Raw genomic sequence first — 27965 nt, 5'->3', positions numbered from 1 at the left:
AGATAGAACTTTGTATCACAAATCCCATTGCCCCCCCCCCCCCCCCCCCCCCCCTTTCATCTTCCGTCGCTCACACAACTGCCGCGTGGTTAAACTGTTCATTTTCTGTGTGGGGGCCCTCATTCACAGCCAAGTCTGTTAACGGTGGCCAGAGCAATATGCACTCACTGGTTTGGGAGATGACTTGGGTTCCGAGGGCCGCATGTGCAAGTGGGCCATCATCGCCTGAAGACGCTCACGTTCTTTAGAAAGCTGTTAAGAGAGAACAAGAAGAGAGTACATTAGGGTAGATTAGAGGAGAGGAGAGGAATAGAAAGAAGGAGGAGAATAAATAACATGAGACATAACATTGGGGTGGTAGACAGACAGAAAGAAAGATGTTTCAAGAAACCAAGCGAGAAAGAGACAGTTCTGCCGGGCTTGTAAGGGGAACAAGAGGTTGGGGGGGGAGGACAGGGTGCAGACAGGTCAGGCCAAACAAATAGCATTTCATCTTTTTGTCAATAGCAGAATTTAGGTCAGCGAGACTCTGACAGTAACAAGCTAGTTGGGCCATAAATTAGGTGGTGCTGAGCGTCTGCTCGAAGTCCTGTGGACACTGTTAAGGGGATGGAGCGCAGCCAGCCGCTGCTGAGAGGTGAAGGGGTCTTCCAAACAGGGTGCCAGGCGGCCCCGCCTCCCCGGTCCAGTTAGTGGCCCCGGCCATCGCCTATCATCAATCTAATTCACAAGGAGTGACAGGGACTGGACCAAGTGAAAGACTCAACCTCCCCCCCCCCCCCCACACCCTTAACACACACACAAGAACCAAACACACGGAGAAACACACACACACGCACGCACACGCACACACACACACACACACACACACACACACACACACACACACACACACACACACACAGAGGTGCACACAGAGGTGCACACTCAGACAGAGCTGGGCCTCATTACTAGTGACGGCTCTCGTAGGAAAAAAAAAAAAAGAGGAAGAGAGGGATGGTGGGAGTAAGGAATGAAAGAAAAGGGGGGAAAGAGAAGAGACAGGACAAGACAACACAAGTGCACTGTAATTGGTCACACTGTAAAGCACAAGCTTCAATAGATTTGTGTTTCAATGACAAAAAAAACTGAAAATGAAATAAAATAACATAAATCCTTTTTTTTTTTTTATTCCTTTTTTTGACAGGCCAACAGAATTTATTTACTTTTAAGACCAGATGTCTAACAATTAAATATAAACTGTTTATCACACCAGAAGATACGTATGTGCTTGAGGAAATGCTCGGCTTTACTAGGAAGAGAACACAAGTTCCAAATGGATCTCTTTAGAACGTAAACCCTTTTACCGTTAAATCATTAAGCACTGATCTCATTTTAATTATAATAATTTTATATCTGACCCAAAACACGCTGCCGTGCAAAGCACGATGGCCCGGTTTCAACTGGCAGACTGAATATTTCCAGCCGGCACTTTGTTTGAGCCTAGTTTAAAAACATACGTATCTATTTGTTTCTAAAGGAAGGGGGAGCGGTTGTCGGCAGTGCTGAGTAATAACGTCGCTCAATCAGCGCTCTCATTATCTAGCCAGCGTGACTTCTTAATAAGGTCACGCTCCACCTACTGAAAATAGTTCCCTCCTTTTGAGCTTTCTTCAGGTGCAAAGTGCAGTTAATTAACACAGCAGAGCGGGAGAGATGCGCTCGCTATTAATTGGAAAGAGAAAAAGAAAGCAGAGGAAAATAAAGCACACGCTTAATTCAATTAAAACAGCCATAATGGCTTTGGTTGTAAGGCCTGAGGATTCCTTTGTTTAGTGGCTTTGTTGAATTCAGCAGGTCCTGCTTGTCTGGAAGTATTAAGCAGACCACAGTATGGCCTTTCTCTCGCTCACATAACTTTCGAAAAATTTGTTTTCACTGGATGATAAAGTGACTTAAATGAGAAAACGAGTTCACTATATAGTAGAATGGGGACAATGGCAAAAAAAATGTGACAATACATATAGCTTTGTTCCAAATCTGCACTGAGGTGTGTTTTTTTTGCTCTGTATTACTCGACAGAAAACTTACTTGTATTTCCAGCTGCTGTACGACTTGCATTTGGACTCGACACTGGGCTGTGCTCCGATCATCGAGGGCATGTTCACTGTTTAAATGCCTGGAGGTGGAGGGAGAGACAGACAGACAGAGAGAGAGAGAGAGAGAGAGAGAGAGAGAGAGAGAGAGAAAATTAAAATCTATCAAATATGCCAAAGCTAGCAGAAGACAGCAAACTCCATTCATTTTCACCATGATCCAAATGGCGGAGGATGATAATTACAGTATCAACTTCACCACTGTTTTGTTTTAATGATAATATTTCTATACTGGGACAATTATCTATAGGATACTGTTAGGAACCATTGTTCCACTCTGAAATGAGGTAATTAGAAGCAACATGACGGTGTGTGTGGTGCCACGTTTTACATGACAATGGGCCTGTGCCAGTTGAGATGGCTAACTTCAGCACCACCCTGAGCGCTGGCTTTCTGCAGAGAATAAAAGATGCTTGCCCAGCAGAACGACTTTGTCTCCTTCGTTTACCGAAAACAATACACACAATTTAACACCCGGCAACATTTGACACACAAAAGCAGCTCTTCCACTGAAGGTGCATTATCCAGCAGCAGACATATTAAATGTATCTGGTGTGTTCGCCTCATTAAAAGGAAAAAGGCAGCCAGACAGCCATAACAGTCAATGAGCTTTTTTTTTTTTTGTCTTGATTGGATTTCGTCTGTAGGAAACAAAAGAGCCTCGCCATTAAGATAGACCTTTATTCCCGGTAAAGCACACATATGCACACACAAGCGAGCGTGCAAATATGGGGCGAAAGGGGTTTCTAAAGTGTTGTGATGCTGGGTAATGAGCCTCTATCTAAATGATCATTGGTGACAAACTCACAAAGCAAGCTTTGAGGAGGCATGCTTATGAAATGCCAGAGCTGCCACTTTATCTCCAGTAATTATAGGTTAGCTTGCAGACCCTTCAATGATCATTTACAGCGCTGCCTCCAGTGCATTAGAGGGAGTACAAAATCTCTCTCTCTCTCCCTGGCTTTCGCTTTATCTAAGAACACACACACACACACACACACACACTCGCTTACATTATCATGAACTTGCGCAAACACTGATTGGCACACACACACACACACACACACACACACACACACACACAGATACAGAAACACACAGAAATACACACTCGCACCACATACTCCTCGATTCTCTTCCACACCCCTCACTTCTTGTTTATCTGCAATGTGCAAAACAAGAACTCATTGAGCCGGGTTCTTCTTGGGCTGCCAATCAAAAGCTGAATAGAACATTTGTAATCACAATAGCTCTGTACCTTTCAATTACACTGCATACATTTAGAAGCATTCCATCTCATCCCCGCTCATACTTTTGTCACCATTTCAGGTCAAATGCTCAGAATTTTTTTCATTATAAATCAAGAATGAGGTAGCATTAAAAAAGAAAAGAAAAAGGGGAGGGGTGGGGAGTGGGATGGATGAGGGGAGGGACGAACTGGTGGATTTCTCCAGCCCTGTGCCTAATTGCTGTTTCAGAATGCGCATGCAAAAAGGGGGCATTACATTAATCATTTAATCACGTCCCTCGCAGGATGAGGGAACTAATGTTGCAAATACCCTTTTCATTTCACTGCCCATAATGCTATCTTATGCACTTGATGTATGGCGTGTGTCATGAATTACAGCTGCTTCAAAAGCACAGAGCGGGCTGCTCGCTGTCCCTGAAGATACCTCATTACAAAAAAAAAAAAAAAAAGAGAGAGAGGAGGGGAAAAATCTTTATTAAGTTTGCCTCTCATTGACAAGCTGCTTGTTTTTCTCACATGTTGTCAATGTGTGTGTGTGTGTGTATGTTTGCGTGTGATCGTGATGAGGCCTCTCGACAGCGCTCCAGCTAGTTGTTGACTTCCACACTCACACCTTCCCACCGCTGGCCAGTTAGCGAGGCGATTACAGCCAGATTACTACATGCATTTATGAAATATTCAAATGGCAGTGTGTCCTACTGTGCATTAATAATGCTGCACAAAGACAAAAAAGAGGGGGGGAAACCGGCAGACAGAAAACATTAATGAAAGGATGCCTTATTTACTGAAATGTGGGCAAAAAAGTACTTTGTGTTATTCTCATCTCTTATTTTATCTCCCACATCGAAATACTTTGTAGGTGAAATCAAACTAAATTTGTATGAGGAAATAGAAAAACAAAAGAGTCGAAGTGACTCATAACTAACTGTAGCATCCAGGTGTAATCTGTTAAACCTAGAGGTCGAGGTCTCACTGTCAGGCCTGGCTGGCTCCTGTTTATGTTGACAGTTTAGAGGAACATCGATTTCTGCCTTGAAGAGGGAATTACTCGTGTGATGAAGAGACCATGTGTGAACAGGGAAGAAAGGGATGGAGACTGAGGGATGTAGCAAAGGTAGAGAACTCAGAGCAAATAAAGAGACAAAGAGAGTGATAAATAGAGAGGGAGGGGGGAGGGAGAGGTGAGACACAGACGCTGATAACGATTTCTTTTTTTTTTTTTATTGGATGCTGCAGTTTCTCTCCTCGCTTAAGAGAAGGGAACAAAACATCTCAAAGGTTTTCCCCCACAGCTGTGCATATGAATATGTATAGGCCATCAACGTCCACTAAGGGCACAATAATAAATCTACTCAAGCCAGCATATATTGATGGTACACTTTTTCTAATTGTCTGTGTGTATTATCAGGGGCCACAAAGGCCCAGTAGAGAACAGCAAGTTAGGCCCCCAAACTGTGCACGTGACACACAAACACACACCGATACCAAATTCAAACTAATGCATACACACTCATATGTAACTACACACACATTGCACACCTACTGGCATGCATAAACAAGAGCATATACACGCACACACACACACACACACACTCCCCATGGTGGTGGTGCATAAGTAATGCCCTCCGTTTTAAAGGTCTTGTCACAGTGCAGCAGACATGTGGAGGGGTAGAGGGGAGCTCAGCTATCCAGGGGCCAGGGGCCTGCCTGCCTGCCTCCACAGTGTGTGTGTGTGTGTGTGTGTGTGTGTACATTACATTGAGACGGATACACTTGGCTACAGCCTTGTGGGTTTAATTAGCAGTGGGTTACAGACACCGTGGTTCGCGTTAGCGGCCGAGCTTGCCATTTTAACATGGAGCCGGCATTCCTGCCAGGAATAAGGAGAGCAGATGGGTGACAGGGAGTGGAAGAGTTAAGCGTGTGTGTGTGGGAGCAATTATCTGTTTATGTCTGGATACAATTGCATTTTATTGAGGTGGGAGGATATTGATATCCAAGGTGAAAGGCCAAAAAAGAGGGGGGACACGACATGTATGTATTGAAGAAGAAAAGCAACAATCTGGATGTGATCATCAAGTTTTTGTTTTTTTAAGCTTATAGAAGCTTGAAAACAGGAGTGATTTATATCAATAAGTGTAGTAGTCGTTACATAAACTGCAGTAAGTAAGTAGCATTTATCTTTATACAGATATGCAAAATGGTGCATGTGAAGTGGCTTAATGTTCAAGCATTAATTGCATTCTCTATTTTCTGTGTCTCCCATAAAGGCACACAAATAGCTCCAGCACATGCACTAATAGTATTCATGTTTCACCCTCTGTATTTCTTCTGTTTCTAACGCAAATACACACACACACACACACACACACACAAAACCCCCAACACCCACCACTCAAGAAACATTCCCAAGCAATATTATTTCATTTTGAACTTCAGAGAGCTAATTCAGGGTGCCAGCCACCTCGCGGCTACCTTTTCCAGGTGAGAACACTTAAAAGCACACTGAAGAGCTATTAAATGCTGATCTTGACAAGTTTCCTCATGCAACAAAACAACGGATGACTAAACGTGTCACCGCCGCTGAGCTCCTACAGCGAGCTACGAGACGCCAGCTTGACTTGGGCACCTCCTCCCCTCCCTCCCCTCCCTCCCCGCTCCCAACTACCAACATCTAAACTGTCATCGAAATCTGACACCCGCTTTATGTAACCCCGTTTAAACTGTGCCTGTGTGTGTGTGTGTGTGTGTGTGTGTGTGTGTGTGTGTGTGTGTGTGTGTGTGTGTGTGTAGCCGACTGGCATCTCTGGAAACATAAAAGGACTCCCTCTGACACCGACAATCACTGCTCCAAGGCACGCCACCGAGCAGCCATCTTTGTTCTGATGACGAGTCTGCCTTCTTTGTTGGTGCCTGTTTTCATGTGCTGGCTGGGTTACAGTATGGAGCCAGCCTCTGACTTGCAGGGATGTGTGTGTGTGTGTGTGTGGGGGGGGGGGGGGGGGAGCTGAACCAAGACACTGTTCTGTTTTGTAGCAGCCAATGTTCTGGCAAGCGTTCTTACAAAACCGTCTGCCAACCTGTGCTCTCGCTTTAAAGTTTGAAATCTACCTGTTTTCTCTCCGTCTGCATCTCTCGCTCGCTCAGTTTGTCTTTACAACCGTGTATCCTTTTGCACTGGCTTACCAGCTTACCGGATTCACAGGCACATCGCTTTATACAGCTACCTAGACACAGTATCCTGAGCGCACACAGACTTAGGTTCTGTTTGCGCGTGAACAGAGCGCACGGTGCAGAGGGACAGCCGGATGTCTTCTTTAAGTAAGTGTACTGAGGTGATAGGACAAGAAATCAGAAAACCTGCTAATCTTATACAGGCTTGCCTCCTCACACACTCACGTTTGTTCCCGAGCTGCAAGGCAAAGTCTTCTACCTGGACCTGTGGACGTGTGGTCCAGGTTGGACGATGCCGTGCACACAGCAAACTGGCTTTTCGTAAGCATGGCTTCTAAAATTATACTAGCTGGATGTGCTGCGTTGGCTGAAGAAAACAGATTTTGGCATTGACATGTGACACATTTTCCAAAGGGGATAAGCAAACACACTTGTCAGGCAATAGTTGGGATATACACTGTATATATATTCACCTCTGATTCATTTAAATCCATCACTGTTATTGTTCCTTTGAGTGTGCTGTATGTGTTGATAGAGTGTGAAAATGCAGCTTAATGTCATGTCTGGCTGCATCTTTCAAATACTGGTAAACACTCGTTTTTTATTAGAGTCACATCATTTCACAGATACACTTTTTAGCTGTAATTCAGAAGCTGCTGTAGAATTAGTGAAAGCCTGACCTAAATCCTGCAGCGGCTCCCCCAGTACATTTTTTTTTAGCTTTCTGCAACTTATTACAGTCACTACACTGTAGAGAAATGCATAATTTGGAAAATACGCCCGAACAATGCCCTGATTTCAATAGTTTATGCGAATTCACATGGACATTTACAGCCCGTGAAAAACACTCGCCAGATCGTTATTTCACAGTTAATTACAAATCTAATTAGAATATTCAAATTAAAGCTTTCCCTTTCTTTTCTTCTCTGTGTGGGAGCAGGGAGCCAGGGAAAGAGTGATAGTGTGTATGAGTGAGAGAGAGGGGGAGAGAGAGAGAGAGAGAGGGAGAGAGGTTCTTGGTGAGTGGCAATGTGATAACCTGTAATCGGCAGTGCTGCAAACACCTTCTTCCTTTGATGTCCCCCCACTAACATCCTGGCAACAAAGCCGGCCAATTACAAATGAGCTAATTAACTAAATTGTTGATGGAGCATGAAGAGTTAATTCGCTCTGGCGCCTGCACCATGACAACAGTGAATGGGGGCTTTTGTTGTGGAGGTAAGTGTGCGGCCGTGCGAGTTGCCATTAGCTTTTGACGCTTTTTCACAAACCTATCAGGGCCTTCCACGCCAGGAAGGAGATTTGTTATGGATCAGAGTTGGTGTGCATCCTGCACTGCTAGAGCTGAACCCTGTCAACCGGCTGTCTGGAAGGTCAAAATGCGCTCTTTGAAAGGCGGTGATGCTTTCTTTGTCAAGCCACTCTGTAGCCACATAAAGGAGATGCTGTGGTGTGCTGTGTGTGTGTGTGTGTGTGTGTAAAATAGATACTAGCTTCATGTACAGACACCAAAGAAATGTCACTGCAGTATGCTCTTACTTCAAAAACTGTCCGAAGTCCTCGCAGATGTTCTCGCAGCCGGGCCACTTACACACACCGTGACCATACAGGGGGTGGGTCCCTCCACTTTCTTCATGTAGTGAACTGAAGCAAAAGACAAGAGAGAAAACAAGAAATAAGCCGACAAGAAAGCAAAAAAAAAGGAGAAGAAGAGGGAGGCAGGTCAGGAGAGTGAGAAGGAGAGGGTAGCATCGAGTTCATTACGGAATCTGCAAAGGCTTAAGGAGTTCTTTGCATGTCAGGTGACAGTCAACAAGAAAGGGGTACAACAGGTCAGGTAGGTTGAATTAGTCAATAACCAAAGATAGAAAGGAAAGCCAGAGTGAAAGAGAAACATACAAATATATTGGCCGATTAAAATGGGAAACCTTTGAACACTCGGATGTGAGAAATAATACAGTGTGTTACCGTCGCTAACAGTTCATCTCCAATCAGTCAAAAAGACCACGATAGGCTACTCCATTAACTGAGAGGCAGCGTAGGCTACTGTGTGAACTAACGTCCCCGATGGGAATCTAGAAGGATCTGCAGCTCCGTCTCCACCACAGCCACCATCCCCTCTTGTGAAGCCGTTACGGGGAGGAGGGGTGGACGCTTTCAAGTAAACATTAAAAATCCAGACAGCCATATCATTTTCATCAGGAGATTAATACTCTGTGTAACTTATGTTCTTTGAGGACAGTGGGGGCAGGGGTGCTCTGGCGTTTTTCAAATGGCACCCAAATAAGTTACGACCCTGCCTAGACAGCACATCCTATTAAAGATGACAGTTTAACCTTTAGGCTTGGCACTGGCGTGTGCGTCTGTCTGTGTGAAAATGTGAACGAGAGTGTGTTGCGCTGTGCTGCGCGCAGTTTGTGTGCGTTTGTCTGCTTGTTGGTTCGGCCTGTGCATGTATGTGTGTGGTCGACCACTATGTGCCTGCGTGCGGCCCAAGAATATGTGTGTGTGTGTGTGTGTGTGTGTGTTAGTGCTGGCAGAGCTCACACTATGTTTTACAGAGGGGCTTTCCCCATCGATCCATGGCATGTTAGTAAGCAGTGCTCCTGACAATACTCCTTGTTCGATCATTATGAGACACCACACACCCCCCGGGACAGAGGCAGATAAAACGTCTTTTTTTTTTCTTCTTCTTCTCCCTTCTTCCCTCTCTTCTCTTTCCCTCCCTACCTCTGTCTTTCCCTCTGTCGTCCTACTGAAGGTATCTTTTTCAAGCCTCCTTTTAGTGGTGCTGGAGAGATAGCATCTACTTTAAACCAATTACACAGCACTTCCACCTCCAGTGTGAGTCTCTACCCAGCATCCACACACAGGAACACACGCACACTGCTACCCTAAGTCCTTATTATAATATCGCCCAAGAAAAGCCTTTGAATAATGCATGGGCCAGATAGGCAGATATGTGAACAGTCAGTGTTTTGGTGCTGGGTGCATTTATAAAAGACGCCATCACAAGGATAAACATCCTGGAAACGCCACTCAAGGCATCACGTATTCTGTTTACATGACAAGCAAGCAAAGAAGGTAATTTTCAAAAGAGAGAAGAAAAAAAAGAGAGAAAGCACTAAATACTTAATGTACAAGGAGGTTACCTTGTCTTGCCTGCCAGAGAGGCTTGTTGTAAGTGCGCCTGCCTGCATGGCTTCCTCTCCCTGCGTTTGATATGTGTGTGCAAGCTAAGTGCGTTCAATGGCACACGTGCTCCCCTGGGAGAACAAGGCTGTTACCTTTTTAATATTACCAAGACACTAATAAACTATTGAACAAACAAACAGAACATCTTGTTTTCCCCCGTTGCAACAATGCTGTTATTTTAAACGAAGACAAATACTCCGGATGGGAGTGCGGCGTTCTGATGTGTTCCTACATGGAATCATGGCACAGAAAACAAAAACAAGCTTGTGTGACGGGTAGCAAACAAGCCGCTGCAAACTTTTCATCTTCTCTGCTTTCTTTCCTTGGTGCTGCATCAAAAAGGTGTGTGTGTGTGTGTGTGGGGGGGGGGGGGGGGGGGGGGGGCATTTCAATTGCTTTACCTCTCTCGCTCCCTTTCCCTTTCCCTTTCCCGTTCCCGTTCCCTCTCTCTTCTGTGGTTGAGGGCGGGGGACTGTCCGTTGGCAATGGAATGGTGAGAGATGGGCGGCGATGCTTTGGCGGGATTGGAGGAGGAGGTAGTTGAGGAGGAGTTGTTGGTGGAGAGGTCTAAACCGCCGCCGCCACCCCCGCCGCTGCCAGTGCCACTGTTGCTGTGTTTGATGCTGTTGTCCTCCATGGCGTGACCGCCGCCTCCGGTCACATCCTTCCACAACTGCTGGAGCTCTGCTGGGCTCAGGCCAGCTAGAAGAATTGAGAGGGAACAGGAGACAAGACAGGGAAGGACAGAGAGGAGAGCAGGAGGAGAGGAGAGTAAAACGGGGTTGATGAGGGAGTAGATGAGAAAAAGAGACAATTAAATACAGTTTTGTATCAATATGGCTGCTCAACTAAAGAGACAAAAGCTAAAGCCTAAACTCTGCAAACTTTATCCAACAGCCATAAAAGTTGTATAAAGCTGCATGACTCACGGCCTTGCCCTCAGTGAGACTATCATCCGATGCTGCTTCACTGCCGACCTGAATTTGAACTGATACTGCACTGCTCAATGAACCCGAGAGTGTTCTTCCTCTCTGCCCCTGTAAGTCATGATTTAAACTTGAAAGATCACTCATGTAGTCCTCAGTGTCAAAGATGTGGTGTGTTTTCAACAAGGAGGAACTACAAAACCGTGATTGCAATGAGTGTGTGCACGTTTTTATCTGAGATAAACCAGCTTTGCCCACAGCTTGTTTTCAGCTTGGGAACTAATAAGGCAATATTCACTTACTTTGATTTCCTTCTAACACCCCCCCCCCCCCCCCCCCCCCCCCCCCCCGCCTGCCTGTTGTTTTCTCTCAGCGCCATTTTGGCGGTAAACAACAAACATAGGTGTTTACTTGGCTCAGCAGAAGAAAATGGAGCCTGCTCTCCCCTCTCTCTCTCTCTCTCTCTCTCTCTCTCTCTGTCTGTCCTTTTATTCTTTCTCCTCTCCCTGGCTCTCAGTGAAGGCAGTAAACAACAACAACAACAACAACAACAACCCGGGGAAAGGAAGGAGGGGGCTGGGGAGCGGGGGAATAGAAACAGAGATGGAAAAAACAACAAACACAAACATAGGCAGAGCAGAGCTGAGAGAGAAACAGAAGTAGACAAAGAAAGCCACAATCAGACAAGAAGAGAGAGAGAGAGAGATAGGAAGAATGGAAGACTAAATAAAACGATCATGTGGAGAGTTAGGGACAAAGTGGATGGTAGAAGAGCATACCAATGAGGGGCAAGCAGACATACAGACATACTTAGAGATAACGCAGGGGGGACTCAGGTGCATACCAATGAGAAAAACAAAAACAGGAATGATGGAAAGACAGAAGAGGAACGGGACAGACAAGGAGATGTGAGATGGAAATCTGGACAATGACGTGAAAGAAGCAGAAACTTACACCTGCAGGCTAAACACAGGAAGCACGTGACCACTGTTGCAAGTCACATGCTCCAGACTACAACACAACTACTTTTCCCTCCTCCCTCCCACTGCCTCTTCTCTCTCACGGCCCCTCCCTCCCTTCCGGTCCTCCTCTTCCTCTTACCTGGCTGGGGCAGGGTTTGTCCGGGAAGGGCGGCTTGGCCGGGAGCGGGCCCGGGCAGCGACAGCAGGCCCTGCCGCTGCATGTTGAGCAGGTGCTGCTGCTGCTGGAGCTGCTGCATCTGCAGGAGCTGCTGCTGGAAGACGAGCTGCTGGGCGGCCAGCTGCTGCTGCTGCTGCTGTTGCTATAGAGAGGAGGAGGAGGAGGAGGAGGAAGAGGAGGAGAGGAGCAAGAGAGGAGCGAAGAGAAGAAGAGGAGGGAGGGGAAAATTACAGACAAATTAACAACTGACTAGTGGGAGAGGAGAGAGAAGACGGAGCGGTGTTTGCGCCGTGCGTGGAGAGAGTCTGCACTCACTCGCCTCTGCCGTGACCTTAGCTATACCTCTCTGCCTTTACTTCTGTCTCTCCGCACGCTCTCCCTCTCTGTTTGTGCTCACTTAGTCTTCCCTCCAGTTTTTTGGGCTGTACCACAGTGTTGTTGCCTTCTCCTCTCTTTGTGTGCCCATGTCTGTGAGCACACTCACACACAAACAGACTGATATACCAGCTCTCAAGCCCATCAGTGTATGTGGCTTGTGATTGTGTATGATACTAAGCCTCTGGTATAATCCCCCATCCCACAACCCCCTCCAACACCCATGATAGTTAATTGTCTCGCCTTCACTGATGGTCTGTTACAGCTTATGTGGCCAGAGGGAGCTGGCAGAATGAGAGATTTACAGCATCACATGCGTGTGAATGCACAGACACAAGTGCAAACACACACGCATGCACGCACATCGCCCAACGCCCGTCCCCCCCCATACTCTCCCCCGTTCAAGCTCTCCTCGCTGCCTCACAGAGTTGTTTATCGCTGGGCCAGACAGCCAATTGCGTAAGCCTCGTGCAAAACAAAAACAACAACAAAACGAAAAACATCAAACTCAGTGACCGCAGCAAAACAAGTCAGAGAGGGAGTGAATTTTTAGGGGGGAAACAAAAAGCTTTGAATCTGAAAACTCAGGTAGTAATTGGCTTTAAGTGCAAACTATTAGATTTGATGGAACACGTTCAGTCCTTCCAGCCTGTGATGTCAAAAGAGAGGATGCACAAAGGTCACATTTTGATGTTTGTCAGTATTTGCACTCCTCTCCTCTCCATATACCTGTGTATGTGCATACAGCATGGTATGCTTACGTCTTTCTGTATGTCAGTATCATGGTGGACGTTCAAAAGCATTGGGGGGGGGGGAGTAAAACTTGTGATGCGCTCACTGGAAAACAGGCTGCATAATGGAGTGATGGAGGAAGGCAGTTTGTCCACCCCCCCTCCCCCTCCCTGCCTCAAGAGAAATAAGGGAGCAATTTCTATTCCATATTTGATGGCGGGGGCCCCTGAAAAACTCTATTCACAAATCCAAACAGAAACAAAGCCGCCGGGAGGTCAGTTCCAGCTTCCTGTAGGGGCAGCATAATGAGGAGACGTGGAGAGGTGCAACACACAGAAAGAGAGAGAGAAAACCTGAAAGGCCGAGTGTGTGTGTTGTGTGATACCTTTTTTTCTGATCAATTTAACTGCTTCCACACGTACAGTGTTGCCTGGATGTGGCCCTGGACTGCCTCTCAGGGTTCAGCACCGTGTGACACTCAGACGCGACTATGCGAAATGTGGCTCAGGCTGTCTCTTCTTCTCTGATAGCGAAAGAGAACGAGACGGAGCCATGTCTGTCGTGTCGACCGGCTGCCTGTCAATGTGATTTATGGGCGCCGTACGCTGTAACTTTGGCGGCGGTGCATGTGTTTCTACGTTTGCAGGAACACTTCATTAACGAGTTCAGACCGAGGACCCTTTGTCTCTGGTCTCCCTTATATATATATTATATAAATCAGCGAGCGAGTGAGTGATTTTGTTCAAATAAAAACCAAGAAATCCGTCATCTGGAGAGAATAATCGAATTTCCCATTTCTTTTAACGTATCTAATGGTTTTGTACTCATTTTTAATCATCGGTTGTGTAGAAACATCATAGGTGACAATAAGTGTGCATGTGGTGCACCTACCTCTTTAGCCTGCTTGCCAGGGTGCTGCTGCTGGAGAAGCTGCAGATGAAGCTGCTCCTGTTGTTTCTTATAAAACTCCTGCAGGTGTTGCTGTACACACACACACACACACACACACACACACGAGAGACAGAGAAAGAGTTAAGAGTAAGAGAATGGGTAAATCCACATTTGTCTAAGTACACATCTCTAAGCTGCCTCAAATGCAGTGTAACCCTAAACAATGCTGCTGTATTCCAAGCCCATGAAGCAGGGTTGCTTTAAGATTTATTTGATTTCTTTTCATTTTTCTAAATGATATAACTCAGACGTTATGTCAATTTGCGGATGTACTACTAATTCAAATTGATTTACAGGCAAAGAAAACAACAACCTCAATGTAGATCCCTGATAATTAAGTCGACATTTACTCCTAAGCCTGCACATGTTGGTTGTGCATATACTGTTTTGCATTATAAATAACATCTCCACATGGACTTTTAATAGTCCCACAGTTCTGTAGGGGGGCAACAATTCATCATATTAACTACGCATTTGGCTGCCAGAGTGCACTGGCTTCCTTTGGAGTAGCTGAAATGAACAGAGTGAACCCTCTCAGGAACAGGTTCGCTACATTGAACTGACACCTTTAACACACATACTATGACGGCTATTTACACAGTGATTTCACTTTTATTTCATATAATCTTCAAGATGGCTCTTTGGCCTGAAAGAGACGTTCATGAAACAGGCCAATGGAATACATGGTCCGGTTCTCTGCTAACTGCCATATAAATATCCATATGATTTTATAGACAATCATAGTGAGCCCTTGGGAGCCTGTTTTGTAACTCTTGCTGTCGTCACTTAATCAACATAAATCAATAATATAACTTCACTCTTATGCTGACTGAGGACAGGTTGTGAGCCTGTGATTTAGGATTATGGATGCTTAACTGCTATGTTACGACTGACCACGTAAAAAAAACAGGCAAACTGAACATTTTAAGTGACCTGGGTTTGCTGTGGAAAAAAGGCAGCGCAAAGGCACGCTGCCTTACTGAAACCACATCTAGAGTCTGGGTGCTTCTTAATGAAGAGGAATAATCAGAATGACTGACACTCTTAATTAAACAATTCTCTTTCCCTTAATCAAATCAACGAATGACAAATGCATTCCAACTCTGACACCAGACTGTGCCAAGTGTGCGCTTTCTCAAGCTGATTCCAAATATTACATCATCCGTCACCCATCACTCAGCGCCTGGTGTTCAACCCAACTGTGCCCTACTCTCTCAGTCCCTGATGGATGCTTGTCAGGGAATTGAACCGGCGACACACGAGAGACAATTAATTAGAGGTGACGTGGACAAGTACGTCAATTCCAGATTCCTCTCGGTAAAGCGTGTCAAGGACACGGGGCTGTTATGAGTCGGCATGAGCGACTGGTGGCTGCGATACAGCGGAGCAACGGAGTGACTCAGGGGTGTGGAGGGTTAACGGTGTGTTTATGTGGATGTTTGCACACACGTCGGACAAAAACAACGCCTGATGACGATGTTTTAAGGATTAAATGAAGTAACGTGTAATTGCAGGTCTAGATTTGGATGCGTGTAGTCGTTTCTGTGTACGTGTCTCTCCAGGTCAGTGGAAGTTAATGTTTGTGTGCCACTTTACAAGGACATGTGTGACGGGGCACGGCTCGCATTCCAGGCGTGCGTGTGTCTGCATGTGTTTGTGCCACAAAATGTTTGTCTACTGGGGTGCATGCATGCAAGCGTGAGCGTGTGTACCTGCTGCAGCATTACAGCCTGCTGCTGTTGGAGCAGAGCCTGGAGCTGCTGGGGGGAGAGCACCTGCTGCTGGAGGATCTGCTGCATCTGTTGCGGCGTGATCACCTGGGGACTCATCATGGCCACTGACACTGGAACCTGGACAGGGGGAGGAGGGCACGAGAGGCAGAAGAGAGAGAGAACGTTAGGCAGAAAGGAGATGTAAAGTGTGTGAAAAACAGAGGGAGAAGGGTAAACAACGAAAACATAGGCGGGAAATAGATGCAGGGACGAGTAGAAAAAAAAAAAAAAAAGAGTACGTTGGAAAAATAGAGCATTAGAGAGGTGCGTCAGGCCTACTGGCGTGGATCTACTGGGAGTGTAGTAATTGGTGACTGAGAGTAGGGAGAGCAGGCCTCCCATGGCCGTGACGCTTGGCAGCCTAGAGGAGATGCTGAAGGACAGATGGGTGCTGTGCCTTTGTGTTGCTCATATTATTTTCCTCTGCCTCCACCCCGCTGGGAAAAAAGTAGAGGATTTAAATAGACGTAGACCTTAATTAGCACGACCCTTGAACTCCCCTACTTTAGCACGCCTATCAGTGCTGCGATGGTGAAACAGCGGGAGTGCACAACTGTAAAGTTGATTAAAACTACACTGATGAAGTGGACACATCAGCCGCATGATGAGGTGGGTCGTGGCTTCACCCTTAACATAAATTGATGTCGGAGGGGAGGGAGATGTGCTAAAAAAAAAAAAGAAAAAAAAAAGACATGGACACTTTATATAGAGGGCAGTTTCTTTACTCGATGCCTACTGCAGTGACTTTTTGTCAGTTTTATAGTCTCACAAAAGCACAATTGTGTCTTGCTCTCTGCCGACATGCCATTTTTAAAAATGTATGTCATTTTTAGGGAGATAATCATTAAAATACGAGCCGTCAAACCGCAGTAGAAGAACTTTGCCAAAACAAAACAAAAGATACATATCCTGTGTTTCCGCCGAATTATTCTAAGACGGCAGCGCGAGCGACTTCAGAGGCAGCAGATCAATAGAGAAAGGATGCGTTTCTACCCGCGCTTTGATTGCGTGCAGTGTGCACACATTCTAACAGGGGGAGTGTGGGCTAACAGTCCCATTATGGAGTTTCAGCTCCTCGCAGCTGCTTAAAAATTGAACAACTTTTGTGGGGAATAGAAAATACTGTGTTAAATGTTGTTGCCTTTTCGGTGGTGCTTTGGAAAATAAAATCAAACACAAAGTGAGCGACGGTTCACCAGTTGATTCCCCTTACGTACGCACACTTCACTGGCCTGATTGAAGTGGCTCAAATCACCTCTTCCTTCCCTATATGACCTTTGAAATGTAATTCAATCAGCTTCTAGCACAACAATGTACTAATGTAGCATTTTTTTTGAGCTGAATGTTGCATCCTGTCCAAGAAAGAGTCGTGAAAGACAAGCTTTATAACACAATTAAAATATCAACACGTCGTAACACCTTCGCTGACGTTAATTGCGACAGTGTTTGGCATTGGAGCTGCCATGACAGTAGCTAGCCTATATGGTGTGTCAAGGGGCCAATAAGACATCCCTGTCCTCATTGCCAGCTAATCAAGCTGCCTTGATTACTTTCCATGCATGTCTCTCCTCCCTCCCTCTCTCTCTCCTTCTCTCGCTCCCTCTCTCTGTCAGGCCTTGACACGTCCTTGTTTAGCTCTCCTCTCCTCAACGCCCACCCCCCCCCCCCCACCCCACCCCAGGTTTTCCCCCCTCTTTGATTAGCCGAGACATTTGCATGGTCACTACACATTTTTCATTTTAGAAGTCATTATGCATTAGTGGCTCCTGATCGCCCGCCTTGACTAATCCTGATGAACTGAAAATCACAGCTGAAGGTCAACTTCCAGCCGGCCCCGCTGCACATTCATATTCATATTCAAACAAATCCTGCCTCCATTGTTCATTAGGGTCTTAGAGAGAAGGGACTCCATCTAAGGTGGGAGGAGGAGGAGGAGGAGGATGTTGTGGTACATCTCTTTTCTTCTCTTCTCTGGACTCCTCTATACAAGAGTACCAGATGAAAATGCATTCACAATACGCGAAGTGCTGAACAAAAGCCGTCAAAAAGTTGCAAATTAAACAGTCCGTGTGTAATTATGCAAATGCTCTGCTTACACCTTCAATGTTATTACCCCTTAAAGGTACATCTGCTAGGTAAGTAATTACCCCCGCAGTCACTCCTGGTTTTGTGTTGGATGCCCTGACAATGGGACGAGTGCAGCTGAGAAACAACATGAGTGATGCACTCATTAAGACTATTAATTGGATGCTTGCACAAAGATGTTTTGGTTCACAAAAGGGATGCAGGCTTAGACATGTAGGATTTAACACCAACGTATGCACGCGCATATATATAAAGTGGAATTAAATTAAATTGTATTTCACACTGTTTCCTCATTGTGTAAGTTGCGAAATATTAGCATTCATAGGCAGATACCAGTAAATGAATAATGTAGGATTTCAGCACCGAAGAGCGAAACCAAACAAGACTTCAACAAAAGAAAAAACAACAACCTGGCTATGAAATTGGGAAGTTCCCTTTACACTTTCATTAGCTTTTCAGAGACATTATAGGTGATAATCATCTTCATTTCACCAGCGCTCCAAACAAAAAGAGGGGGAGGAAAAGGGAGAAAAGGCAGGAGGAAGAAAGAGAGGGGAGAAAAGGCACTGGCCCACGTCCATTGTGAAGTGCAGCACAATGCTAATTCCAGCGTTTAACTGCATGCTTTTCTGCTTGACGTATCGGAGGCTCCAAGATGAAAGCAGATAAGTAATTGCTCTCCTGGTTCTTATTCTTCACTGACAACCCATAAATTTAATTTTACACACACGTTCATTTACATTTTCGAGTATATGACATGATAATTGCAGGAATATAACACCTCCATTTTGCAGGATACCGCACGAGGGCTTGATTGACGTGAGCGGTGAATTGAAAGGAACAGGCGGCTGAATTGCCTCTCCTAGAAATGATTTTGCCACGGCGGGATAAAATTAATGAGCATTTACTCGACGATTGGCAGCGGCGTAAACATCCACGCGCCGTGAGAAGACTCTCTCATAGAAGAGGAACCATGATACCCAATTGGGCCGTTGCCTCTGCTGCACTGTAATGATATATTTCCAAATCTAGCGCACAAAAAAATATTGATGGGATTTATTAAATCGTTTCAAATTAGCTGCAGCTGATGTGCCCACTGGGGAACTTAATAACAGAGAAGGTGCTTCTCCTGTTTTTTAATGGAGCACAATTGGATGGAAAGGGTAGTTTTCAAATTACAATTGCCAAATTTATTCATTTAAATGTAACCCCTGCTTCGCTAACATGTTTTTTTAACTGTGTACACCATTCTAACCCCTATTTGTTTGTGTGCCTTGTCTTAAAGAGAACGATGAGCTTTATTGACATAAACTTTGCAGCCATGTGGTTTGCCTTCAAAGTTGGGGAGCACAACAGAGGACCTTTAAATTGGCTCCTGATGTGAAAACACTGGTGGGACCCTCACCAGAACAAGCCGATCATTACACCACTCTTGTCACACCCGCAGGCTGTAACCAGCCTGTCCGATGTCTCGCAAAAGGTCAAGCTCTTCCACGGAGAGCTCCGGTATCTCTTCCAGGCAAAGCTGGCACCCGAGTCTCTCGTTATGCTTGATCTAACTGGGCATTCTGTCATTGAATAGAAAACGCCTTCACCTCCACTGGCTGGCTAACACAGCTCTCTGCCTCTTGCTATCTGGACTCATGTACAAATACACTTCCAGCAATTACACCCACTCCACTGTGTGGCACTTTATCTTTCCAGCAATGAGTTTTTATGAGTCAAATTACCTAAAGCAGGAGATAAGTGGTGTTCCAGAGTTCAAACTTAAACAATTAAAGTCCAGCATGAGAGGAATTCCTGTTATTTGATTTCCTTCTGTACAATTCACTTAGCAGTAATAAGCGGGGGGGGGGGGGGACTGGTGTTTAGATGTCGGCCATAAACATCGCGGGGGCAACGAATGCGGGGCGGTTATCAACGACAGAGGTTGCTCCTGTACAGCACTGGACTGAGCTGCTTTACAGACACTGCTAAAGATACCTGCAATGAGAAATGGAAGGGTTCTAGTCGGTAATTACTGTGGATCCTTGGCAGGGAGAATCACTGCTAATTAAACCACTAGCTTCATTTCACACACAGGAAGAGCAAGAAAGAAATCGAGAGAAAAAGGGGAGTGACCCGCCCCCCCCATTTCATCTCAATCTCCTAAGCTTCCCAGGGGGCCCTAACTCAGACCCCCCTCATAGCTTGTGGACTTCTGACCTCTCAACTCCCTTTCAGCTGACACTGCTCATTTAAGAGCCAATTACTGGCCAAATATGGCCACGCGATTGTTGATAGCTGGGACTCTCCACTCGAGGACCACCAAAGCCAGAGGGCAGCTAGCCTCGCTGTGAAGTTCAAGCGCGCGGTCCGCAAGAAGTACTCGTGTGTGTAGCAAGTAAAAATCACATCGGAGCCACACGTCTCAAACGCATGTTGTGTCTTCAGCTTCGGGAGATCGATACTCTAGATTGTCAGGACCGCCGCTAAGTAGATTACAGAATGTTTTTCCGAAATCAATTTCCATAGCAGTTTGGCAGCAGTGCATGGGAAGTGCAATTTATCATAACATAAAGGCCCATCATGCAAAAGCCTCTGATAAAAAGCCTGAGGAGATTGGGACAGGCTTAGCGCAATTTCCATATTGATTTATCTCTACATGCAGATAGTCATTGATTAAGCCCCCTCGAACGTGGTGTACAACATTGTAGCTGTGTGACATTGCTCGTGCACATTGTTTGTGTCATTATCAGTGCAAATTGTTACACCTTTATCATTAAACTGGCACAATTCACTCCCGACTGATTCCTCCCTGCAGGTGCACATATTTCAAGAGTAAACGGGAGCGACAAGATAGAGGGGGAGAGAATTAAAACGGAAAGTGCAGAGAGAGGCGAGTGTGCTGGAATAGAAAGAAAGTGAGAGAGAGCGAGAGCACAAGTGAGAGCGAGAGGAGGGGGGGGGGGGGGGGGGACACTTCCTTCTGATGTTGCAGGTAATATGGCCTCCACTGGATCAGCCTCTTCATCAGTGACACACAGTAAATTACAAGTGCTTCAAGCAGCTCAGTGAATTATAGTTCATCACTTGGAAAGGCTTTCCCCCTCACCACCGGGGCCCAGGCGTATCAGATCTGCCGGTTAGGATCCAATTAACACCCTGGCCGGAATCATCTGATTGCATGTGTAAGGGCTGGTATAACTCGTTTATTGCACCCATGTATCTTCTGTCACAAGGTAAATTTGTTGCTGCTACATCAAAGGTCTGAGCTACTTTTTTTTTTTTTTTTATCCTTCCCTCCCTCTCACTTTCTCTTGATCCCCCCCAAACTCAGCTACCTCGCCTTGGGGTTGCATTTCAACTTATTTTGCATCACAATGATGAACCTGCTCTGTGCTCGCAATTTAGCAATCTTGTCCTGTAGGTGTTGTAAATGCAGAGAGAAAAAAAAAGAGAGGTGGGGAGGGAGAGAGAAAAAAAATCTTGTTTTCTGGTTACAAAAGCAGTAACCAAGGGTGTTTGACTTAAAATGTGCTGACGTTTTTTTTGTCTCTTTCTTTCTCAGTCAACAGAAGTTTTCCTCATGAATAACATAATATTTCCCCCCCTTTTTTTTTTTACCTTCGCAGTGATAATTTCTCCCTCTTTTTTTCAGATCCAACCAGAGGGGATGCAGCGGAAAGATATATTCATAAATGTAAATGTGAACCACAATCCTTTAGCCACGCACGCTGGAGTCAGCTAACCTATACCCAAGCCTAGCGTCGCAGCCCTTTCCACCGCATCTGCGCGTGTGTTCCGGATGAAAGCCAATAAGCAGATGAGTTCTGCTATCGAGGTGATATTCGCTCAGCGGTAAGAACGCGTGGACCTGACCTTTAAAAGTGTGACACTTCCTCCGATGGCCCAGTGCCCACAGCCAATCTGACTGGCCTGGGCAGGAAGCTGCAGAATTACAGAAAACAGGGCTGAACCAACATCTCTCCCGATCCACACACAAACCGTAAAAACCTGAAGTATAACACATTTAAAGATTCATAGTTAGAGCAGAGCACAGATGGGGCTGATGGTATTAGTCTTGTAAAAAGGTATGCACAGCATGATTGTGTGAAAGGGGACAAGCAGCAGTCGCAGGTTTTGAACTGGATGTTAACGACGGGGAGGAGGGGTCGTGGGGTACCTTCACACTGTCAAAGGGGGCGGATCATTCTAGCTGTTTTAATGTGCCCCATGACATATAGAGGTGGTGGGTGTGACACAATGGGAGCCTCGGGGTCGACATGTTAGGAGCAGATGTGGTGAGATAGTCAGTTAAGTTTTGCACATTTGCAGTTTATTTTGTGGGATTTCTCATTAATCTTGAGCAATTCCTCCCAAACACGTTGCTAAGCTGCTTTAAATCCTGTCCTGTCCTGAGCCACGGACAAACAAGTGTTGCACAAAGTCACTTCTGGCAATGTAGGAAACTTTAAGTTGCATTGTGCCCGCGTTTGAGTGCAGGCTGTGTGTAGATGCATTATGTACGCTTGCGCGCGAGCGAAACAACTGTCAGATTCATAGGCCGCTGTAATCCTCTCCGCCTCTCCTCGTCCGCGTTTCTTTATTTGTATTCCAAATGTCAGTGTATAAATGCCTTTCAGAGGGGGGATATTGCCACAGAGAGGCGCAGAGACGAGAGGGTGTTGTGTGCCTTGGGAGAGCCGTGTAAGCAGCATGGCGGAGGCAGGGGGATTTACAGGGAGAAATAGGTGTTTATTGAGTGCTCCCATGGGCTTACTGTGTAATAATAGACCTGTCACATTACGCAAATGTGGAGAAGCAGCTTGTGTGCGTGTTTGTATGTGTGTTTGTGGGGCTGTTTTATACATGTGTGTGTGTGTGTGTGCATGTGAATGCCAGAGCTGCCTGCCTCCGCATCATCAACTCCTGAGGAGCAGCGATGAGCGAGCGGATAGAATTAGTCAGGCGAGAGCCTTTAGCTGCTAATACGCGTAATTAAAACTGCAAGCTGAGGCACTTAGATGCTTGTGTACTAAATAATTTACATGCCATGATCTATGGATCATTTCCCGCTCTTAAATACCAAAGATGGGAGAACAAGAAGAAAAAAAAAGACTGGCAGAGGATTTATCAGTATCTCTACCATAAGCAGGATGTCATGGTAATATTAATCCCTTTCCCACTTTCTACTTTGCTAATCATACATGGGGATCAATCCGCCTGATTCCTCTGGTGGAAAACATGCAGCTTGATTGCTATTCACTCTTGCCGAGCCGTGACGCTAATAAAATATTGCACTATAGCACCCATTGTGGCCTCATAATCCAGGTAAATAATGCAGCTTTATTGTGTAAACTCCCTCAAGACAACTGGTTAGTGACAGGAGGGAAGAAATAGAACAATATGAATAGCAAAACAAGGCTTTTTAATCAAGTCGGAGTTTCTTCTGCTTCGCACTGATATTTGCACAATGGAGCATTAAGGCTAAAATGTCATTTTGAAATGAGTGGATTCAAGGGCACACAGCAGCATATTCCCACTGTAAAAATGATCTTGGGCCAGAATGCACTGAGTCCTGTTTGCCAGTGTGTATCACTGGGGGGAGTCAGCAGTCCCTCTCCCTTTGGAACATCTGCATGGAGACTTTTTTGGAACAAAGAGGTTAGGATGTTCATAAAGGCTGGATCAACAGATGGATTAGCTGGGAGCTGAGGACAGGGCCGATCGGCAGGGCCCTTCTGATTCATATCTGAGGCAAGGGTGGAGTAAGCAAATGTAAATATTCAATATTTACCATCTGCTGGTGTTATTAGAGGCAGGGGCTTGGACATGGGCTGACGGTTATCATGCACCCAACACTGCACTCAACCAATATTGTTCCTCCTGCCATGTATGTATTGCACTTGGTGTCTATGGAGGCATTTGCAGATCAGGATCCCATTTGTTTGAATCAATTCGCTCTGGCATACAGAACCTCAAATAGAAGAAGTGCAATGGACCCCAACAATAAGCTACAGAGAGCTTTTCTTCAATTAGGAATTCTTTACCCCCGCCCCCCACATACAGAAAATATACACACAAATAAATAAACACCCTTTTAAAAAGCATGTTTATAATTCTGATGCCACTATGTGTGAATATACCGGTAATATTAACACTCTCGATGGGGTTGAGTTGAATTATTTAAATGCGAACGCATATCCGAGTCTTCGCCAACCCTTATCTCTTCGCCAGTACGTAATTAGGTACACAGGGGTGTGACTCCAATTGAAGGTGTCGCCATTGTTCGACTCTGTGAAAATATCAACTGGGTGAGGTTAACGCCAATTTCCCTGACATTAATGAAATGCACAGAGCCCCTAATGAGTTAAACCATTGCTCCTTGATAGCACTTATTAAGCCGAGTGGAGGGCACAAACTCCCACACTTCAATTTCAAACGACTAAAAATAAATTAAATTTAAAAAAAAGATACTAATAATAAAAACACAGAGCAGATGTCAAGGGGCCTTACGTAATTTGAGGACGGGGAAAGCAACCAACTGTCTTGTTGACGAGCAGAATGAAAAGACTCGCTAGTGTGAGAAATATCTTAACGCCAGAAGGAAAGAGGACGTGTTAATGTGTGTATATGTGTGTGTGACCGTGGTGTCGGTGTGCAACTGTTCTTGTGTGAGTGTGTGTGTGCAGATGTGTACAAGTGTGACCTTTTCCCAAATCACTGACAACAGACATAGACAGCTCTATGAATCAATAAGGCAAATTAGTTGTGAAGAGTGGAAATGGCAGGCAGTTAAAATTAGCTGTCTGTGTAACCCACTAGTTCGGCTGACATGTGTTTTGAATAATAACTAACCTCTGGATCTCCCACTGTCAACGATTGTTGTAGAACAGCATGCAGATCAAATTATTTGTCATCCTACCGTTCAACCTTTTGGATTTACTTCACGGATTGATTATTGTTCAGTTTGATGGAGACAAATAAAATGTATACTTGAAAGTTTTCTCTCCGAGATCCGTCCGTGTTGTGTTTTTTCTTGTGTTTGTGCGACGCTTAGCCTCCTGGGGACTGGCTCGTCCCGGCTTTAGGATTCAAATGGCAGGTCCGAGGATTGCGTTGGCAAATCAAACACACTTGTGGAACAGAGGAAATCTTCATTTTCGGAGGAGCATGTATTATGGATGGACTTAAGAGATTAGACGGGGAGCTGCTGTACCTGCAGTGGACGCTGCTTGTCCTGGCTCTTTGGAGATTTCAGGCCACTGCCTGGTTGCTGCAAGAGTAATTGCCTCGCTGCTTGTAGGGCCTGGGAAGAAAGAAACACAAGACAAAAGACAGTGTGAGAAAAAAAAAGGAGAAAGAAAGATGGGGAGGAGGGAGGAAAAGACTGAATAAACTATTACATTTCCTGAAGCTGGCAGCAGAGAAAATTCACATTTTTCAGAGACAAAACAGTCATCTCTGAGTGAAAACCCTGTCAAATATCAGCTGGTATTTTCCGTAAAACACATTCCGACGCGGTTAGCACTGCGTCGGAAATGCGTTTTAGTCACAATTCGCCGAGCTGTGATCAAGGATAAATACAGTTTGTCTCGAGCACCCCTGAAGAAGAGGGTGGAGAGGGTGGTGGTGGGCTGAACAAAAAAAAAAAGAAAAGAAAAGAAAGACAGAGCGTCAGTAGAATTGACCTGTCTAGTGTGTGCTCAACTGAAATACCCACTTCTCTCGGCAAATTACCACCACATTTGCATATTCATAATATCAATTTGAAGTAGAGGCAGCGCCATGTGAAGTGTCCCTGGGAGCTGTAATTAAAGTTGACAAAATCAACATCAGATTTTCGAGTGTATTAACTAGCAGGCCCAGGTTTCACACTATGCATTAAGGATGCTCATGAGCAGGGGATGGGTGATAGATAGATAGAAACATGGACAGGTACATAGAGAAAGAGAGACCTTTCGCTGTCTGATGGAATTAGTTCTCAGCTGTTTACACACGGAAAAGAAAAAAAGAAAATTGTAAATTGTAAAATTTGTCATCAACGCCGTTTGATGTGTTTGCCAGACATGGAGATGCTGAGAATCAGAGAGGTTTAGGATGTGGTGTAATTCATTTCTCTCGGGTTTGATGGGATTTAAGATCCCCTCCCGCCCCGGTTTGTGTGCACTGAACGTGCGCAAGGAGCGAGCTCCAGCTTCACAGGTAACGGCGGCAGCTGGGCTAGCAGCTTCACTCCGATTCTTCAAGAGCAGATGGATGAAAGAATCTGGCAGAAAGGAACATTGTGCACAGCTGCTACTGCTGCTCCACACAGCCGTGTATACCTTGTATTCTTCAGGCCCACGAGCATCAAGTGGGAGAGGAAAAACACATATGCACACACAACACAACACAACAACTTCACAGGTGTTTCCTTTTTTTTTTTTGATGAAAAAAGAAGGGGACGAGTGAGGGGATGCAAGAAATAAGAAGAAAATAAAACTCAGATGGAGAGTGACACTTCCTCAGGAATCAGGGGTTCTCATTTTTATTTTCTGGTGCTTGCCAGTATCCATGACAACAGCTGCCTTGACAGGGCGTGCATATGGCGCAGCTCTGCCAGCTGGTGGGAACAATGTTTGAACTAGTACATTGAGATCCTGAGCAAACAAGAGGAGAAGACGGGGGAGAGAGAGAGAGAGAGAGAGAGAGAGAGAGAGAGAGAGAGAGAGAGAGGAGAGAGAGAGAGAGAGAGAGAGAGAGAGGGAGAGGCAGAAAAGAAAAAATGAGGAGGAGGAAAAAAAAAAGTTGCCACGTCTTAACCCCTCAGGGAACGCAGCCACCTCCTGATCAATTATGAAAAGACAGAGCTGGGGGGGTGCTTGACGAGGTGGTGGTGGGGGGTGCTGTCTGTCTGGGTGCTCAGGAGGAGCCAGGCTTTCTGAACTAAAGGAAACAAACACATTACACTGGCACTGGGTCCTAACTGCATTGATCTGTCTCCTTGGTAAGAGGATCCTAGTCGCCACCGGTTTATATACGTGTGTGTGTGTGTGTGTGTGTGTGTAATGTGACATCTGTAAGCTGAGCCATGGATTTTTTTCAGAACACACACTCACACACATACACACACACACACACACACACATGAGGTTGCCTGTGGTGGCACACATTAAAAGTACCTACACATCAACACCTGCAGTAGACAGACACACGCAAGCCGCGCGGCGCTTCGTTGCGCGTGGACCTTTTCAAAACGGACGGGAAATCAAACACTGCTTGACTCTGGCTTCCTCTCACCGACGGCGAAAGACAAAACAAAATTCCTTGAATGCAGCCAATCGCTTTGCTAATTAAAACACGGGGCCTAATTAATCGCACCATGATTGGTGAATCAAAGCAATTATAAGGTTTATTGAGTCCTGCGCACAGCAGTTGGAGGGAAGGCTGCTCCATGAGCGCAAACCAAGGTAGCTGTCAGGAGGAAGTGTTTATTCTTGTGTGAATCAATAACGACTCGCTATGTTATATCCAAAGTCAACAGAGCCCTGCGATATATTACACAGGGTCAAGAGTATGAAGAAAGAGATGTTTTTAACTGCGCTTCCAATATCCATGCCAGGTAAATATCGAGGGAGGTGCGGGTATGAGAGGTGACACACAGGGGTGAAGCACAGAGATCAACGACACGCGGCTTATTAGAAAAGAAGTCTGCTCAGACTGCATATAGAGTACTTCTCCAAACATAACACAGACCGTATCAACACCGGCCTAACTTCCCCAGAGTGGCTCGTCGTGCCTGAAACTACCTGTCACTTCCTCTGTGGAAGTGGGGTTAGCCATTTTTCTGAGAGTCAGTGACGGCGTAGAAGGTGAGGGAGAAAAAAAATAAAAAATAAATAAAAAGTCCTGTCCGCTCACTTACACTGGCTCCGAGTATTCAGCCATTACAGTAAAAAGCACCAATTTGTGCCACCCACTTTCCACTCCACAGAGATGGCAAGCCGGAGAGCTCATCTCCAAGCACACGAAAAAAAAGCACAACATGCCAAGGAAAGTCATCAAAAGTTTGCTGAAGAGCTGCCGGAGCGGACACAAAAACACAGACGAGTGCAGGCGCACCGGCCTATTTAACCTGGGTTGCTATGCAAAGAAGAAATGACATTCCCGGTCTATTAATGCACACATTGTATAAACAGCACAATGTGACACATTCTTCAGAATGAGAGAGCAAGCCAGACAGAAAGAAAGAGAGAGAAAGAGAAAG

At 45.5% G+C, this 27965-nt stretch overlaps 1 protein-coding gene across 1 annotated transcript in view; it reads right to left on the bottom strand.

The window, feature by feature from the left end:
- The window catches only part of foxp2 (forkhead box P2), a 57591-nt gene that overhangs the window by 14365 nt on the left and 15261 nt on the right, over window positions 1-27965 (bottom strand). The window contains exons 2-9 of the mRNA XM_076111876.1: window positions 24936-25025; window positions 15590-15727; window positions 13818-13907; window positions 11781-11961; window positions 10155-10455; window positions 8098-8202; window positions 2071-2158; window positions 169-252 (exon numbers count right to left, since the gene is read on the bottom strand). Coding sequence (XP_075967991.1) covers window positions 169-252; window positions 2071-2158; window positions 8098-8202; window positions 10155-10455; window positions 11781-11961; window positions 13818-13907; window positions 15590-15727; window positions 24936-25025 — 1077 coding nt within the window. The remainder of the gene's footprint in view (window positions 1-168; window positions 253-2070; window positions 2159-8097; window positions 8203-10154; window positions 10456-11780; window positions 11962-13817; window positions 13908-15589; window positions 15728-24935; window positions 25026-27965) is intronic.

The sequence above is a fragment of the Anarhichas minor genome, unplaced genomic scaffold (genome assembly GCF_050575085.1).
Source record: "Anarhichas minor isolate MPS153535 unplaced genomic scaffold, ASM5057508v1 ptg000045l, whole genome shotgun sequence".
Classification (NCBI taxonomy): Eukaryota; Metazoa; Chordata; class Actinopteri; order Perciformes; family Anarhichadidae; genus Anarhichas; species Anarhichas minor.
The sequence above is the reverse complement of the archived record's forward strand: the minus strand, read 5'-3'. Positions and strand labels throughout refer to the sequence as shown.